Raw genomic sequence first — 18934 nt, forward strand, 5'->3', positions numbered from 1 at the left:
TGAATGGGAACAAGATAGTTGTATTTCCATTCATGCATATGGAAAAAACAATGAGAACAAACTGAACGTTGAACAGCAACAGGAACGTTTTGTCTGTTTGAACAGGAACAAATTAGCTCCAATTCCATTAGTCCCTCTGTCAATGATTTCTCATACTGGGGAAACTGGAAATTAGAATCAAGTGAAGGTTGAACAGGAACAGGACTCTTCTATTTCAATGTGAAATGACAGCAAATTAGTTCAAGGAACAGGAATGAATTATTTTTGTGTTGTTATGTTCATAATTTCTCAGGAAATTTTGAAATGAGAACAAATTGATAGTTGGACAAGACCAAGAACAGATTATGTATGTTTAAACAGGAAGAGGAATGAATTATTTCTATTTTCAGTACACCTGGCTAGGGTCACCCATGGCAAACAGGTCCTAGGTGAGGGGCCAGACTAAGAACGGCTCAGAAGACCCCTATGATGACGACGATATTTGGAGAAGCGTTTCCCTCGCCCGGACGCGGGTCACCGGGGCCCCCCTCTGGAGCCAGGCCTGGAGGCGGGGCTCGCTGGCGAGCGCCTGGTGGCCGGGCCTGCACCCATGGGGCCCGGCCGGGCACAGCCCGAAGAGGCAACGTGGGTCCCCCTTCCCACGGGCTCACCACCGGTGGGAGGGGCCAAAGGGGTCGGGTGCAGTGTAGGCTGGGTGGCGGCCAAGGGAGGAGACCTTGGCGGACCGACCCCCGGCTACAGAAACTGGCTCTTGGGACATGGAATGTCACCTCTCTGGCAGGGAAGGAGCCCGAGCTGGTGTGTGAGGCAGAGAAGTTCCGACTAGACATAGTCGGACTCGCCTCCACACACAGCTTGGGCTCTGGTACCAGTCCTCTTGAGAGGGGTTGGACTCTCTTCCACTCTGGAGTTGCCCATGGTGTGAGGCGCAGAGCAGGTGTGGGCATACTTATTGCCCCCCGGCTCGGCGCCTGTACGTTGGGGTTTACCCCGGTGGACGAGAGGGTTGCTTCCCTCCGCCTTCGGGTGGGGGGACGGGTCCTGACTGTTGTTTGTGCATATGCACCAAACAGCAGTTCAGAGTACCCACCCTTTTTGGAGTCCTTGGAGGGTGTGCTGGAGAGCGCTCCCTCTGGGGACTCCCTCGTCCTGCTGGGGGACTTCAACGCTCACGTGGGGAATGACAGTGAGACCTGGAGGGGCGTGATTGGGAGGAACGGCCCCCCTGATCGGAACCCGAGCGGTGTTCTGTTATTGGACTTCTGTGCTCGTCACGGTTTGTCCATAACGAACACCATGTTCAAGCATAAGGGTGTCCATATGTGCACTTGGCACCAGGACACCCTAGGCCGCAGTTCGATGATCGACTTTGTAGTTGTGTCATCGGATTTGCGGCCGCATGTTTTGGACACTCGGGTGAAGAGAGGGGCGGAGCTGTCAACTGATCACCACCTGGTGGTGTGTTGGCTCCGATGGTGGGGGAAGATGCCGGTCCGACCTGGCAGACCCAAACGTATTGTGAGGGTTTGCTGGGAACGTCTGGCGGAATCCCCTGTCAGAAGGAGTTTCAATGCCCACCTCCGGCAGAGCTTCTCCCTTGTCTCGGGGGAGGCGGGGGACATTGAGCCCGAATGGGCCATGTTCCGCGCCTCCATTGTTGAGGCGGCCGATCGGAGCTGTGGCCGTAAGGTGGTCGGTGCCTGTCGTGGCGGCAATCCTCGAACCCGCTGGTGGACACCAGCGGTAAGGGATGCCGTCAAGCTGAAGAAGGAGTCCTATCGGGCCTTTTTGGCCTGTCGGACTCCGGAGGCAGCTGACAGGTACCGGATGGCCAAGCGGAGCGCGGCTTCGGCGGTTGCTGAGGCAAAAACTCGGGCATGGGAGGAATTCGGTGAGGCCATGGAAAACGACTTCCGGACGGCTTCGAGGAAATTCTGGTCCACCATCCGGCGTCTCAGGAGGGGAAAGCAGTGCACCGTTAACACTGTTTATAGTGGCGATGGGGTGCTGCTGACCTCGACTCGGGACGTCGTGAAGCGGTGGGGGGAATACTTCGAAGACCTCCTCAATTCCACCAACACGTCTCCTTTTGAGGAAGCAGAGTCTGGGGACTCTGGGGTGGGCTCTCCTATCTCTGGGGTCGAAGTCACTGAGGTGGTTGGAAAGCTCCTCGGTGGCAGGGCCCCGGGGGTGGATGAGATCCGCCCGGAGTTCCTAAAGACTCTGGATGTTGTGGGGCTGTCGTGGTTGACACGCCTCTACAACATCGCGTGGACATCGGGGACAGTGCCTCTGGATTGGCAGACCGGGGTGGTGGTCCCCCTTTTTAAGAAGGGGGACCGGAGGGTGTGTTCCAACTACAGAGGGATCACACTCCTCAGCCTCCCTGGTAAGGTCTATTCAGGGGTGCTGGAGAGGAGGGTCCGTCGGGAGGTCGAATCTCGGATTCAGGAGGAGCAGTGTGGTTTTCGTCCTGGCCGTGGAACAGTGGACCAGCTCTATACCCTCCGCAGGATCCTCGAGGGTGCGTGGGAGTTCGCTCAACCAGTCCACATGTGTTTTGTGGATTTGGAGAAGGCGTTCGACCGTGTCCCTCGGGGAGTTCTGTGGGGGGTGCTTCGGGAGTACGGGGTGCCGGGCCCCTTGATACGGGCTGTTCGGTCCCTGTACGACCGTTGCCAGAGTTTGGTCCGCATTGCCGGCAGTAAGTCGGATTCGTTTCCGGTGAGGGTTGGACTCCGCCAAGGTTGCCCTTTGTCACCGATTCTGTTCATAACTTTTATGGACAGAATTTCTAGGCGCAGCCGAGGCGTGGAGGGGTTCCGGTTTGGTGGCCTCAACATTGCATCTCTGCTCTTTGCAGATGATGTGGTGCTGTTGGCTTCATCAGGCCGGGGCCTTCAGCTCTCACTGGAGCGGTTCGCAGCCGAGTGTGAAGCGGCTGGGATGAGGATCAGCACCTCCAAATCCGAGACCATGGTCCTCAGTCGGAAAAGGGTGGAGTGTCGTCTTCAGGTCGGGGATGAGATCCTGCCCCAAGTGGAGGAGTTCAAGTATCTTGGGGTCTTGTTCACGAGTGAGGGTGGGATGGAGCGGGAGATCGACAGGCGGATCGGTGCAGCGTCTGCAGTGATGCGGACTCTGTATCGGTCCGTCGTGGTGAAGAAAGAGCTGAGCCAAAAGGCAAAGCTCTCGATTTACCGGTCGATCTACGTTCCAACCCTCACCTATGGTCACGAGCTGTGGGTCGTGACCGAAAGAACGAGATCCCGGATACAAGCGGCCGAAATGAGCTTCCTCCGCAGGGTGTCCGGGCTCTCCCTTAGAGATAGGGTGAGAAGCTCGGTCATCCGGGAGGGACTCAGAGTCGAGCCGCTGCTCCTCCGCGTTGAGAGGAGCCAGCTGAGGTGGCTCGGGCATCTGGTTCGGATGCCTCCTGGACGCCTCCCTGGGGAGGTGTTCCGGGCATGTCCCACTGGCGGGAGGCCCCGGGGACGACCCAGGACACGCTGGAGAGACTATGTCTCTCGGCTGGCCTGGGAACGCCTCGGGATCCCGCCGGAGGAGCTGGTTGAAGTGGCTGGGGAGAGGGAAGTCTGGGTTTCCCTCCTGAAGCTGCTGCCCCCGCGACCCGACCCCGGATAAGCGGAAGAAGATGGATGGATGGATGGATGGATTAATGCACCTACAAATAATCCTATTTAGTCAGATAATTGTAATTATGAGCGTGAATGGACAGTTGACATAATGCAAGGACGGGAATGAACGGACAGATGTTGCGTCTTCATTGAGTTTTGCGTATTTACGACATCATACTCCTTTTACCTCCTACCTTGTAAATGTGCTGCTGATCAGCCCCTCCGCTCGGCGCGCACGACCAGAAGATTTACGCCCCGACACGCTCCTCGAGTCCTGAGACGACGCGGCGGCTGCCAGGAAGTCCAGATTGTCGGACAAGAGCGCACCCATTTAACAGCCTTGTGGGCTTTACGGCCCCCGCTGATGCACTGAGAACACAAGCAAAAAAGAGAACATTGATTGACCACTTGGACCGGGCCGAGGCGCCATAACTTCAAAGTGTGGCCTGATTGCCTTTTATCCCAACTACATTACGGGGCCTTTGGCCGTGCAGCTCCACCGGTGAATGGGGAAGAGGAGGCGATGCTGCTTGATGGTGGATGTGACTTGGCATGCCACCAACCGTAATACATCCCAATGCTAACCTCGCCTTAATGCTTTTGTTGGAGCAACTAAGCAATATGCTGAGTTTGGCACGGTCGATGCCTAAAGTGGAAAACAAAACCATCAGTGATCATTCATAAACCATAACAAGACACACAAGATGAGAATAACAATTGCTCTCATTTCTAATTCCCCATGCCAGTAGTGGGTGGTAGTTTTTTATTTTGTCCAGTCATATTTTGTCCTCTATGTGTTACCATGTCAATATAATCTGCCCCGGGCCTTCAAAAATTGGTGGTGCTGTATGATATCCTCCTGACAACCAGCAATTCAAATTTGTCCTCTGTAGTGGACCTTTTGTTATTATCAACTGTCATCATTTTTCATGTACAATTAATACCTTTATAAACACATTTTTCCACTTTCTGTCTACTGAAGAGGTCACCTGTGTTAAGGAAATCGATAACGACCAATCATGGCTGACCTGGTTTCTCGGTTTGGTCAGCAAACCGAGCCATGATTAACCGGTGAATTAACAGGTGATGTCATCAAAGTGGTTTTTAAAGGTAGTAATTGTTCATGAAAAATAAGTTCCAAAGTCTTCTGTCTGCAATCGACAAACCAATGAAATATTGGGCCTGGGCATCCACTGTGCTTTGCAGTTTGCACACCACTGGTTCAGAAGGTCAAAACTCATCGAACTCTCACCTGTCCTTGTACATTTCATCATCTGATGAAGACATCTGCAGTGTGCTTCAGTGTTGTGTTGATGAGCAAGAGAGGGAGAGAGAGAGAGAGAGAGAGAGAGAGAGAGAGAGAGAGAGAGAGAGAGAGAGAGAGAGAGAGCGAGAGAGAGAGAGAGAGAGAGAGAGAGAGTCACAGTGTAGAGCACAAAGGCTGTGGACGAGGTCATAAATATGAGTGATGGGGAAAGCCCTTTGTAAGGTGAAATAAGGGCCACTCAACTGTCTTATTATCATTCACTCCTCTGATGTGTAGCTCTTTCTTAAGTGTCAGCACTTCTGCGCTCTTTACAAGTAAAATGTTCAAAGTGCTGTCAAAGTACAACCGCATATTAATTGCACAGCACTTTTCTTTTTAATCAACACATTTGCTTGTCGCTCTCTACTTTTTCTTTTTATTTCCATCCCGCATAGATTTTTTCATGTAATTGTGCACTTTTGGGGAGGATTCAATTATTGTTGGGAGTTTTCCTCGCTTGGCCGAGCGTGTTATTGTTACACGCCAGCATTTGTGTGCACTTTACGGCGCTGCGCAACGAGGTTACGCCACCGCGGTAATTTCCTCTGGCAATGATGCTCGTCGTATTACATGGCTCCGCCTGTAAAGATGTGTTTTTCCACGAGAGTGCATGCTGGAAAATACAAATCTTTCCTAAACACAAGTGGAGTGGCACTCGGTGGAGCGTACCGACCCTGAGACAAGCAGCGACAAATTGAATCCGTCTACTGTAAATACATACATACATTCTACCAGGAAATGTGTGTGTTATTCAGAGGATGAAAACAACTAAATAATACACACTCACTCAATCGCCGGGCCGATTATCGGTGCCGATATTTGGCATGTTGACCAATATCGGCATCGGCTTTTTTACGAAACTGAAGGCCGATAAAAGCTGGAATCGCTCCTAACAGCAAATGTTGTTTTATCAGGATTTGCAAGATGTGCACAGACACTTTTTACTTGTTGCAAATACATTTCAAACATATTCAGACAATTTGTCAATGTCTGATCTTCTGAACCCTGACGAAAACCCAAAATTAAATGCACTTAATTTTGCATACATTTTTCACTGCTGACACTGGGAAGTCCCAACACTTTTTAATATATATATAAAAAAATAAAATAAATAATAATAATAATAATTACAAAAAATAAAATTAAAAAATTGTTGACATTTTGGAAAACTTTATTTACAGTACAAAACTTTAGAAAAATATTTATTTATTCACTGCAAACAAAAAAAATACTAAAAATGATTAAAAAAATACATTTAGAAATTATGGAAAACTATTTATAGTAGGAAACGTATTTATTTATTTAATTTATTTACTTGCTTAGTTTTGAATTTAGCTCAACACAAGCTGATGACCCTGGAAGTTCCCTACAATTTCTACAATTTCTGTTAGAATTTTTAATAAACAAAGCTGTCTATTGTTTATATGTTTAAAATTAAAAGAAAAGGCAATTTATTTTTTTTATGCTATTATTTTCTCTTTTACTGCAAATGAAAATCGGCTCAAAATATCGGTTATCGGCCTCCTTGACAACTAATAATCGGTATCGGCATCGGCCCTGAAAAAGCCATATCGGTCTATCACTAATACACAGGAGCGAGAGGACCTCTGCCAAGGCCACACTGTTACCAACAACAACAACAAAATATCCATGCCTGAAATTTGTTTGTTAGTAAGCCTCGTTTACTCCAAAATAAGTCATTCGACACGTTTATCTAGAAATCCACCCAAAGTCTAATGAATTCTTACAAATTTCAAATGTAAAGTAAGTAAAGTTTGAGCAGGAACTTTAATAGATTATTTCTATTCACATTTCTGTTTGGTTGAGTTTGGATTGAGAATGGATTGTTTCTATTGTCATTATTTCTTCTGGTAAATGGTCTAAAAGAGAACAAATCAACGGTTTACCAGGAAGAGATAATTCTATTATTTTCATATTTTGGAAGAATAAAAAAAGAAAACAAATCGAAAGGCCAGTAGGAACAGGAACGGTTAATTTCTATTTCAATGGGAATACTTTTAAAAGGAAGACAAATTAGATGTTGAATGGGAACAAGATAGTTGTATTTCCATTCATGCATATGGAAAAAACAATGAGAACAAACTGAACGTTGAACAGCAACAGGAACGTTTTGTCTGTTTGAACAGGAACAAATTAGCTCCAATTCCATTAGTCCCTCTGTCAATGATTTCTCATACTGGGGAAACTGGAAATTAGAATCAAGTGAAGGTTGAACAGGAACAGGACTCTTCTATTTCAATGTGAAATGACAGCAAATTAGTTCAAGGAACAGGAATGAATTATTTTTGTGTTGTTATGTTCATAATTTCTCAGGAAATTTTGAAATGAGAACAAATTGATAGTTGGACAAGACCAAGAACAGATTATGTATGTTTAAACAGGAAGAGGAATGAATTATTTCTATTTTCAGTACACCTGGCTAGGGAAACTCAAAATGAGAAAGTCAAAGATACAACAGGAATGAGAACTGGTTGTTTCTATTTGAAAAGAACAAGATTGAAATAGATTACTTTGTCATTATTTTTGCTGCAAGTTTGAAAAGATAACAAATTAACGGTTGAACAGAAACAGGAAGTTATTTACCTTTAAACAGGAACAGTAAACTCATTGTTTGGGTGTATGTTGTTTTTATGGGAATGTTAAAATTAGAACTAATCAACAAGAAGAACAGGAATGGTCCAATTACCATTCATTTTCAAGGGGGGAAATGAAAATCAAAATTTCAACAGTTTCAGATGAGGAAAAAAAAATCAAACAGGAACAGGATTAATATTTTTCTAACAGTTCTCATGGGTAACAAATAAAAATGTCAACAGGAACAGAAGATTTCTTTTTCCAAATTTTTCTTTGTAGAAAATTTCTCCGAGGGCAAATTTTTAAACGACAACATACAGTATGGCAGAACATGAATTGTGGTGGTGGTCCAGCTGCTTATTGGGTCACCGCAAGCCTTCTCACTTGTGAAGCACCTAAAAGTGACCGTGACTCTCATTAGGTTTAATTAGAGAGTGCCAAGTGAGATGTAACAGGTAGTGTTTTTGTTCCAGGAAATAAAAAGCAACCCCCACAGTCACAGACACACGGTGCCCGTCCTTCATCACCCACTGAAGGTCTCATCTTATCTAGGGCTGCTGCTTGCCTCTTCATTAATCACTCCGAGGCCCAATCCAATGGTGACTGATGGCTGACGCGGCCTTGTCCAGGCCATCCCTCAATTACTGGGAGTCACTCTGTGCTTGAGGGGAAGGGTGGGGTACAGTAGGAAAAAAAAGTGGGGGGACGTGGGGGTGTATGGATCGTGAAGGTGATGGAGGTGTGTCGTGTTGTGTCGTGTCGTGTCGTGTCGTGTCGTGTCGTGTCGTGTCGTGTCGTGTAATGTAATGTAATGTAATGTAAGGGCTTTTTTGTTGTTGTTGACGAGGGACTGCCTTTTGGGCCTGCCGGACAGAACAATCGTGGCTCTTGAACTTGAATCATTCCAGACTGAATTGTTTGCGAATGGAAATAATGTTTCCCAATGAATGGAAATTGAAATTGTCTGTTCCTCCAGGACATGTTTATGTTCACCTTGTTTTTAATCAGTGAGTAGTAAAATATAAGTACAGTACAATATTGAGTTTTTGACTTGATCGGTTGCCCGCCATGCTGGAGGTCGAAATGGCAAGGATAAGTTAAACTTGAATTTTTTTTACTTTGGTTATCAAGTGTGTCTATTCAAACACTCAATAAGCAATGGTTAAAAAAAAAACATTGTGTTGACCTCCAAAGGCGAATAAGTGAAAATACACGATATTATGCAAAACTATCACAATGTGTTTGCTAGCAAATCACTTCTTAGCTGACAAATGAAGAGGCCATGGCTAGCTCTCCTGTTACGCTAACGTTATCACCTGGTCTTTATTTATCCACCAATAATTTACTTACCTCTTCTGAGGTCTTTGCTAGGCTAACATAATACAGAGGCAACTGTTGTGCTACGTTAACTTGTGGAGTTGCGGCTAAATCTTCAGGCATGATGAGCCAATTTATGGTAGGTAAATTTCTCCAAATGAAACTGTGCGGTGAAATCCGAAACACAACACAATTCTCATGTTGACCCATTACTTCGTAACACTATAGCTCTTGATTCAGTTACTTCGCGGCCACACCTAGCGCTAATTTAAAGGAGAAAAAAAAAGCCTGACAAACTACGAGAAAAAGCACAACTGAGCCATCAACTTACATGCCAAGACTGTAGTAGAAGCAGAGTTAGGTGAACCAAGGCAATATTTCTTTGAAAATTTGGCGTTTATGAATATAGGCTCCATTGCCTTTAGTTTTTTTTGGTCATCCAATCCATTCCAAAAGAATGAAATTATAAATGCAAATCATGGCAGCAGGAGGTGGCAAATGAATTGTTTGCTCTCATAGAGGCAGGATATAAATGGTCCCCCAAAAAGATGAAACAAATCAAGCTGAGGGAGCAAGCCGATCCATAGTAATCAGTGGCACTGCATTGAGTTCACTGCTTCACCAATCAGCAGCGCAAATACACATTTGTTCTACTACTACCACATAAACACACACGTATACAGTGATGATGGAGGCAATAAAACTGAAAGTGTGGTAATTACATATGAAGAGTGGGCAAGGGCTATTTTTGTGTCACACTCACCTGTTTGATGCCGCACTCCCTCATGTGATTGGCCCTCAACGTGACAATTATTTGACAAATCAAGCGGTTCAAACTTGTTCCTTGTGGACGTGCCACATATGTAATGCGTACACCCACATTAGTGAGGCTGCTGTTTCCGTGTTAAATCGAGGTTCCACTGCACATGCTTTTCATTGTTTGCAAAATTCATGTCACTAAATGTGGGGATCCATGCTTGTAATTGGTCACAGCTTTAAAGATAAGGTTGATCATAAAATTCCATTATATTCAGTTTTAAGAAAATCGTCAAAAAAATAAAAATGTGGCATCTACGTTTGTGGCAGTATTGCCGATGGCAGACGGACGATGTAGATTCACCGCACTTAGACGTGAGGCGAGGACAGAGCTTCCTTTCCTAATGGAAATGAATAATGAGCCATTTGGCAAAAGAGACAGCACTTTGCCCAAACATTTCAAATCTGCCCGTTATATTGGTGATTCACAGCACAGATGACTTTTAAAATCTTTACCAGCCAGGGGAAAAACCCACACACAGGCCTCTGGCATGCTGGCGTCTGGAGGCTGTTTGGGCATCACAATGAGGGCTTAGTTTGTTTTTGCTGTAATTGATGCTTTGCCCGTGTGGTGGCCCGGCATTGTTTGTTTATGCTAATGACTGCGATGACCTCTTTGCTCCGCAATCTCGCTGCAAAATGGCAGCCGCTGCTGTGGGGAGGAAGCAGCCATTGCCTTCACTTCAATGCTTCCTCGCTTTCTTTCGTCACAGGTCAGGAGCAACAGCAAACAGAATGAATGATGGCCATCGTAATTGTTGGATAGAAGGTTGAGCAGGAACAGTTTAGTTCAATTTCCATGATTTCTTGTAAGGAAAATTGAAAATGAGGACAAATCAAAAGGTAAACAGGAACATAATGGAATAATTCTTCTTCAGCAGGAACAATGACAGACTGTTTATATTTGAACTACAATAAAGACAGATGTTTTTTGTTTCTATTTCTATTCTTTCATACGGGCAAAATTTGATCCAGATTATTTGTACTTCAATGAAATGCAATGGGGATAATTTGAATATTGAACAGAAATGGAATGTTTCTTATTTTTCTTTTGAAAATGTGCATAGGAAACAAATCTAAGGTTGAATTCAATAGGAAGGGATTACTGTAATCCAATGTCCATTGCTGATGATGGACCACATTTGACACTTGAACTAGTGAAATGTTGAACAAAAACAGATTTATATTTTCATGCTTTCCAAAAGGGAAGCAAAAGTGGATGTTAGAAAAACAGTAAACCAACCCAGGACAACAATCCCTTGTGCTAATTTCTAAACATGACAATAATAAAAAAAAATATATATCCAATGGATCATTTGGTATGATTACAATAACAACCAGAAATCGCAATGGTCACAAACAAATCAGCGGCATGGTGTCAGGGTCGTCTGTTGGCTCTTCATTCATGCAAACGACAACGGCCGCTAATGGCTATTGAACAACTGTCGCTTGCTGCAGAGCCGCTTTTGATTTACATAGAACAAATCTGATTAAATGTCACATTTGGACGACACCATTGGCACTAAATGAACGTGAGTGATATGATTCAATTTTATAGTAAAAATTGAGTGCTTCTCAAACTGTCCCATAGGGGTTTGCAAACCCTGTATCATTTTTATTTTTTTGTAAAGTGCATACCTACATAGTGGGACCAATGCAACAATAAAACAAACATACTAAACCAAATAAATACTCTTCCCGAAAATCACTTTGAATTAATTAAAACCTCTGATATGATTGCAAAGTATCAATATATGTATTGCTAAATATCAAATTCAATTTTAATTGATTAAATTCCTTTCTGTTAAACAGATCATGAATATTTCAGTGAAAACATTATTAAAACAAATGTTCCTTTGGCATTTAATTGTATGAATAGTAATTATGTTTATTTGGAGTTAGGATTATAAAGGCAGGCGCTTAGAAAAATGTCAGGAGTCACAAAAAGGTCAACTTTGCAGGTGTCTGCGAACTTTTCACTCCAAGCCTACAATATTTTTCACTTTTCAAACTCAGCAGGAAATTGGTTGAATGCTAGCGTGTTGCCGGAGTAGTAGCGGGCGTACAAAGCCGATCCACAGGGTGGATTATTGCCTGCGGACAGGGAAAAAAAAAACAACAAAAAAACTTTGAACAGTAACATTCTCTCTTCAGCTCTCACTCTTGGATGCTTATTTTTTTGTAAATGTCACTCCTATATGGCTGAAATGCTTTTTAGTTTAAGTCAATGGGTCTGACTGTGAGTTTATTGTTCGCCGTTCCCCCTGGCAGCACCCTCCCTCGAACATATTGATCCGAAATGGCTATTGGCATTAGCCCTCTGTATAAACACTCTCCTACCGACTTCTATTCTCCACTGGGCCGCTCAATGGAGAGACAAAATCCTTAGCGGCTTTTTTTTTCTCCACCATTTAGCTCCGAGCCGACGCCTTTAATGACACCGCCGCTGGGCGCACGGGAGGGGGGAACTAGGAAATGTTACGCGTTGTATAAGGAATTTATATCTGCTTCTGTCGACTGCAGACTGAGAGGTGTGATGGAATTATTGTTTGGGATTTGCTTCTGTAGTCTTGGGAAACTGAGAAGACCATGCTGCATTGAATGCATCAGTCAAAAAGAGACTTAAGGAACATAAATGGAGGAGACATAGCATTTCCTGTATTCATCTTTGGTATTCACCAAACACAAAGGAAACAAAGAATAAACATTTTGACTCAAATAGATGTGTGCAATGGTCAACCTTGCTGGCTAATGCTAATGCTAACTGAGTATGAAACTAGCATAAATAACGTTGACTCACCTCCAGCTCACTTTTCTCTCGAATTCTTCTCCGGCCGCCCAGCAATCTTAGTTAGCTTCCTTCCAGTAGTTCTTGCTCACGTGGAGTTCAGGTGGATTTGTTTAACGTGTGAGAAGTGTTGTTCAAGACCTCAAGTACCCGGAGTTTGTTTCTGTTGTGAATTAGCACTATATAAATAAACCTGACTTGGTACCACAATAGCAAGTGTGAAATTTTGTCCTCACCGTCGCCATAACAACAACCTGAAGTGGAAAAACACAGATGCCATGATGCGGTTAGGATCAGGGGTCAGGGTTCAAATTATGTTAAAGGTTTGTGTTTGGGGTTACGGATATAATTTGAGATTGCGTTGCAGGGTAAGGTTTAATTTTGGAGTGTAGGTATAATGGAATGATGGTTGATGTTATGGTTTGGAGGTAAGTGGTTAAAGGTTTGGAGTTTCGGTTTGGGATTTACATGGAAGTTAGGGGTTATTATGGGTTAGTGTTCAGAATCGGGGTTAGGTCCATGGAGTAAGGCTTTAGGTATAGTAGGTATATGCATTGATTTAAAACAGACATATTTTTATATATTGTTTGATAAAGTAAAAAAAAGTCTAAAACACGAAAAAGGGAGAAGGGAAAGGTGGGGTGGAGGATAAACAAGGTTAGTTAGTGTTAGGGATTATGATAGGGTTAGGTTAGAATCAGGGTTTAGGGGTTAGAGTCCAAATTTCACTTTTGTAACCAAGATTCAATGCACGTTCCTGAGTTTTGGAATGAATTTAGGGAGCCCAGTGATTTTTTTCCCCATATATCATTTCTTTATTTAGTAATTGATTTATTTGTGTATTAATCTATTAGCTATGTATTTAATATTAAATAATGCACAGTTCTTGTACAGAGCTGTATGATAAACGGAGGGAGATTCCGGCTGGCTCAGTGCTCCTTTGTTTTCTGTTTGTTTGGAATATAGGGCAGTACAGTTTGGGTGCTCTTATCCGACACAGTTTGCGTGCTGCTGTTTCGCAGCAGTTTTTTGCGGCAGCCGGGGTTCAGGAGGCCTTTCCTGGGTAACGTGTGCGCTCCCGTCATGCTTCTCGCCGACGGGGGTACGTAAGAGGGGTCGAGGCAGTTGTGGAGGAGCGAGTGCTCGGAGGAAGAACGTTTGGGGGCGAGTGGCTCGACCAGGAGGCTCGGCTCGCTGTCGCTGTCAGGCGTGGCGCGGCCGCTCTTGTCATCTGGTAGATCCTCCTGCTCCTCTTCGTCATCGTCGTCGTCACAGCACAGGGCGTGGTAGAGGATCTTGTCACTGAATCTGACCCTCTCCCTCGTCTTTTGGCTGTGCGTGGAGCTGCTGGCCTCCTCGCTGGATGAATCCGGCGTGATGATCCGCGGCCCGTTGGGGATGGGCAGCCCGCCGTTCATTTGCGAGTAGACTGAGGCGGTGGTGGCGGGGGCCAGGGTGGGCGTCTGGGTGGGTATTGTCCCTCGGCCCGAGGGCGCTCGTGGGTAGTAGCCCATCGGCGGTTCGCTGGCCGTGCGGGCGCAAGCCCCACTGGCCGACTCAAGGTAGCCGCAAAACTCCCAGCTGTCGGACAGCACGTCGGCGTTGAGGAAGTCGAGGCGGAAGGCTTCCCCGAGGCCGCGCTCGCTGCTGGACGTGCTGCTCGCCGTCGCCACCGTCCAGTCATCCGGATCCAGGTCAAAGTCAAAGTCTGACGTCAGTTTGTCGATCTGGCCCACCACCTGGAAGGATGTAGAGCAGAAGAGGGAGTAAGACAGAGGACGTTTTTAGCCAGTCTCAACTTACTGCTGTAAAAATGATGCAAGTCATGTTGAGCTCCGCTAAATGATTTGCAAGACGAGTCAAGGAAATGGGGTGGTGTGGCTCAGTGGCAGTGTGGTCATCTCCCATCTATGAGATTGCAGGTTTGATCCTCTCCCTGGTGACCATGTCCAAGTGTCCTTGAGCAAGACACTGAACCCCACTGAATTTGTTTCCAGTGGACCTGGCAGCACCCTGTGTGGCAGCAGCCGACCACTGGTGTGCGAATGTGAGGCTATGTAAAGCGCTTTGGGCACTATAGCTAAAAAAAAAAAAAAAAAAAAAAAAAGTGTGACATAAATAGCTGTCCATTCCAAATCACAAGGTAAGTCACAGGATCCATCCATCCATCCATTTTCTTGACCGCTTATTCCTCACAAGGGTCGCGGGGGGTGCTGGCGCCTATCTCAGCTGGCTCTGGGTAGTAGGCGGGGGACACCCTGGACTGGTTGCCAGCCAATCGCACAGCACACAGAGACGAACAACCATCCACGCTCACAAGCACACCTTGGGACAATTCGGAGAGCCCAATCAACCTACCATGCATGTCTTTGGAATGTGGGAGGAGACCGGAGTACCCGGAGAAGACCCACGCGGGTACAGGGAGAACATGCAAACTCCACCCAGGAAGGTCGGAGCCTGGACTCGAACCGGAGTCCTCAGAACTGGGAGGCGGACGTGCTAACCACTCGTCCACCGTGGCGCCTGTCACAGGATCTTGTTCAGTCATTATTGTAATTGACATTGATGTTTTAGAGAAGTTTACCATGGTAAATTATAGTACATGCTGGTTAATTTAAGGTACCAAGATGATTATTTTGAGATAAAGCGCAAATGCTAGTTCCGGCTGTTCAATTTCTATGTTGATTATCCTATTCAGGGTCCCTGTGAACAGGAACTTATCCTAGCTAACATTTGGGTAAGAGGTGGCCCACAACTTGAACTGGTCACTGGTCAATCAATCTTTGGGTACATATAGAAGCAGACTGCCATTCATACTTATACCTAGTGTTGTAGTCAAAACCACACCAACCAAAACCAAGACGTTATCAAGACAAGAGACAAAACTAAGACTTTTGGAAATCAAGACCAAGAAAAGACCAAGACTGTATATATAAAAGAAAAATTGAGGAATTTATTAGAACAAGGTCAGATATTTTGTTTATCATTGTCCGTGTTGATGTAGCCGCCACTCGGGCCCGCACTGTGGTCAATCTGTGTTTACCCTCACATGGCTTCACAGCTTTGCACAGCTTGGCCCACCAGCAATCTGGTGCGCTAAAATTGTGCTATGTATGTTAAGCTACAATTTATTCCTTCTCTAATGTCCCAACACATTTACAAATGGCATGAACAGAGGACTCACTCGGGGTTGGTGTTGAGCAGAAACGGGTTCCCACTCGTGATAAATAAATCATAATAGCAGGTGGAGCTGAATATTCGAGAGAAGCACTCTTGTAAACGTCGGACCGCGTGGAATCCATTTCCCAAATCACCACTCGAACCGAGCAGGAGAAACTATCCGGAGACTTTTTACATTACTGACCATCACTCGGCGTCACGCCGTCATGTCAGAGACGAGGCATCCGCGAGTGGCCTCTTTCATTCTGACCCTCAATTACACAACCCAATCATCTCTGACAGGTGTCGAGGTACAGTAATAAACCCTCGGCTGATGCTGTTCGGCCTGCCTCTCCATTAAAGTGACTCTGAGAGTGGCGGAGTGACCTGACTGAGTTGATCAGGTGCAGTGACCATGGTTGACTCTTGACAGTTGGCACTGGAAGGGGGGTGGAAATCATGTATCGCTTAACATCGGATGTGCTCAATGGTATCTTTACATAATTTTAATTCTCGCACACAATCACGGATATTATTGTTCTCGGTGGCTTCCACAAAGACGTAATTTACAGCAGAAAAGAATGTCATAAAAGATTATTGACTACCATTCTTTTACTATATTGCTTAACTGTGTTGCAAATGAAGTCTCTTCAGTCACCAGGAAATGCTGTCAATGCTTCATAAACTTTATAGAGTGACGGCTTCATAAAGTCCATGGGGGGAATACACACTGAACCCCAGCCTCCAGCAGCACGCCACAGATTTAGCATTGGGAGGTAAACAAAACGAATGACATGTCTACTTAGCTGCTGGAGACATTTTAACCACTTCGCCCACCTTTAGTAACCCTTCGTTCCACTGGGGACTGTGGGCATTTCAGTTGAGACTGCTGCAGAAGGGTGTGTCTGGTTGCTTTAACAAATACAGTCGAAGATCAGGTCAGGATCAAAGCATTTTCAGAAAGCTGAGCTGTAGTGTCTTTGTTATCTTTACATGCCCCATTTGTGTCTCCCCAAGAAGCTGATTGTTTGATACAAAGTCATCCCATCGGTAGCAAAACATTTTTCTCAGGGACTTGAACACAAAAAGAGTCAGGTAAGCTAGTAAATGTAAAGGTCCCACAGCCATAAATCAAGTCGTGAACATTTGTCTCGAAACACCAAACATTCTGGTTCACATATTCTTTTGCGCCCCATATTCGACCCTAATATCTGTTGATGTTATTTGCACCATCACTAGAACAGTGTGATGTCTTTGCCAAGGTAAGTGAACCAATTGTTTTCATGCTTATATTGCCCATTAATACGAGGTTGGTAAAAGTATCAAAATGCCTTGATTTGGGTCTTCTAAGACAGCCCGGTCCTCAAGTACCCCTATCCAGTTTGTTTTGTATCCAGGCATAGCTTGCTGATTGTTCGAAACACGTGTTGGGTTGAGAACCACTGCTCTAAGACACTCCACTAACTTCCCAAATATAGTAGTATCTTTCATCACAGTTTGTAAATATTTCAGAACTGACAGATGCACACACTTTCTGTCGAAAAATCAATCATCAATAAATACGGTTTAATAATATACGGATTCAAAGAATAAAGGGTTTGTTAGCTTGTCATGCTAGTTAGCGAGCTACTAACTAGCTAGGTGTGATTTGCCTGCCACTCATCATCAAAAAGTAGTAGTAATAGTAGTAGCATAGTAGTAGTAGTAGGGGTAGGTAGTAGTATTCGTTTTAAATATCTTTTGACAGTTCCTGTTTAAAAAAGAAAAAGTGGCATGACATTTACTGTCAATCATTTGTCAGAAAACTTGTTTCTCTCCCTGAGCCAATGTGAAAGTGAACAGATTGCACTTTTTTTGTACACGGAATACTCAAAATGCTTTAATTGCTGAACAGAGATGCATAATTTACGACCACATGAATGCTGAGTGTTTTCATTTTGCGATGGATTGTCATTGAGAGCGCAAGGCTTTATTGAAGGTGCCAAAATGTCAAGTGTGTGTTGTGGCAAAGCGGTGCGATTCCAGTTCAAGTGCTCCATCGTCCTCAAACATCCAATGGATGCTGATGACAAAGGCAGAGGTTAACTCTTGTTTGAAATGCTTTAACATCATACGCTTCCCATGTAGCAGGCCAACAAAGGAGCGGCATCATGGACACTACAACGTCCAGCAGAATTTTTGCTGGGGGCTTCTTTCCTTTCTCTTGCAAAGGCTTTTTCCGCAGAGCTTTTTAAACACCTGTCCATGTGACATTTTAAAAAGAGTTTCAAAACCCCCCATTAAGGATTCGTGGGTGCAAAGTGGTGTGATGGAAAAGCAAACGAAGATCTATTAGTAGCTGCGAAAAAGCAAATCTTTGCTTTTGTTCAAGCCTGCCTGAGGTGTCCAAACCACAGGATATTAGCATGTGGAAATGTGATCACGTGTAATACTGCACAAGTCTATGAATACCATTATGGGGAAATTTACTATTATATATTAGGAACATGTGGATTCAATGGCTTGGAGCTTTTTATGACTGGATTAAATGGACGTACATAAAAAAAAAAGAAAGAAAAAAATAATAATAATAATACTAAAAAGAAAACCCTCCTTTGGATGTACTTCATTTGAAGATGGACATCAGTTAGAAATAATTAACTGACATTTCAACGTGACTGATATTTAGATTTTTAAATCTTATCAGTGATTTCAAAAAGATTGAATGTCTGCCTGTGACGTCTCCTTTCTGCCTGTCCAAATATGTGAATCCATGATCAGTGAATTGGGATTATGTGGAGAAACACTATAAAGATTTCCAGCTTTTTATAGGCCAGAGAAAGTGGCCTGACCTTCACAACAGTAGTTACAGCCTCCGGGCTAACCCCCAAGCAAAGCATATTTCTATAAAAACCAACATGTGCATTGATTTCTGTTGCTTTTTAAACAGGCACAGCTTGTACACCTGTATAGTAATGTTTAATTTGCTTGGTAAACATATGGCTTGTATTCCCACTCTAAATGAAAAAAAAAAAATATATCTTCAACATGCTGTAGATGATCCTTATGAAGCGAATATTACATTTCCCAAGTTAGGGCTTAATGTTGAATACTTGAGCATTTATCGGCAAATTAAATGGCCTCTGCTGGCAGCGCAGTTGGTACATGTGTAAATAAATCAGGTGTGAGTTGCCAGGATAAATGAAACGTAACGCCCTCGCTGAATGCGTCGGGAAAAAAAAAAAAAAAAAAAAACACCATAGGAGTGAACTTCATTACTGTGTTCGAGTGGCCCCGCGCCATCTGTTCCAGCACTACGCGTCATTTTCACAGATT

General features: G+C 44.5%; 1 protein-coding gene across 5 annotated transcripts in view; it reads right to left on the reverse strand.

Annotated features, from left to right (window-relative positions):
• Positions 1-3582: 3582 nt before the first annotated feature.
• The window catches only part of insyn1 (inhibitory synaptic factor 1), a 148450-nt gene continuing 133098 nt past the window's right edge, over positions 3583-18934 (reverse strand). For 4 of the 5 annotated variants that reach the window (XR_013283268.1, XR_013283271.1, XR_013283269.1 and 1 more), the window contains 2 exons: positions 12473-14199; positions 3583-4284 (listed from right to left, as the gene is read on the reverse strand). Coding sequence is in view for 1 of the 5 variants with exons in the window: in XM_077519780.1 (XP_077375906.1) it covers positions 13390-14199 (810 nt within the window). In the remaining 4 variants the exon portion in view is untranslated. Of the gene's footprint in view, positions 4285-11537; positions 14200-18934 lie in introns of those variants that run through there. The other variant, XM_077519780.1, reaches the window with a different exon arrangement.

Source organism: Festucalex cinctus, chromosome 4 (assembly GCF_051991245.1).
Source record: "Festucalex cinctus isolate MCC-2025b chromosome 4, RoL_Fcin_1.0, whole genome shotgun sequence".
Classification (NCBI taxonomy): Eukaryota; Metazoa; Chordata; class Actinopteri; order Syngnathiformes; family Syngnathidae; genus Festucalex; species Festucalex cinctus.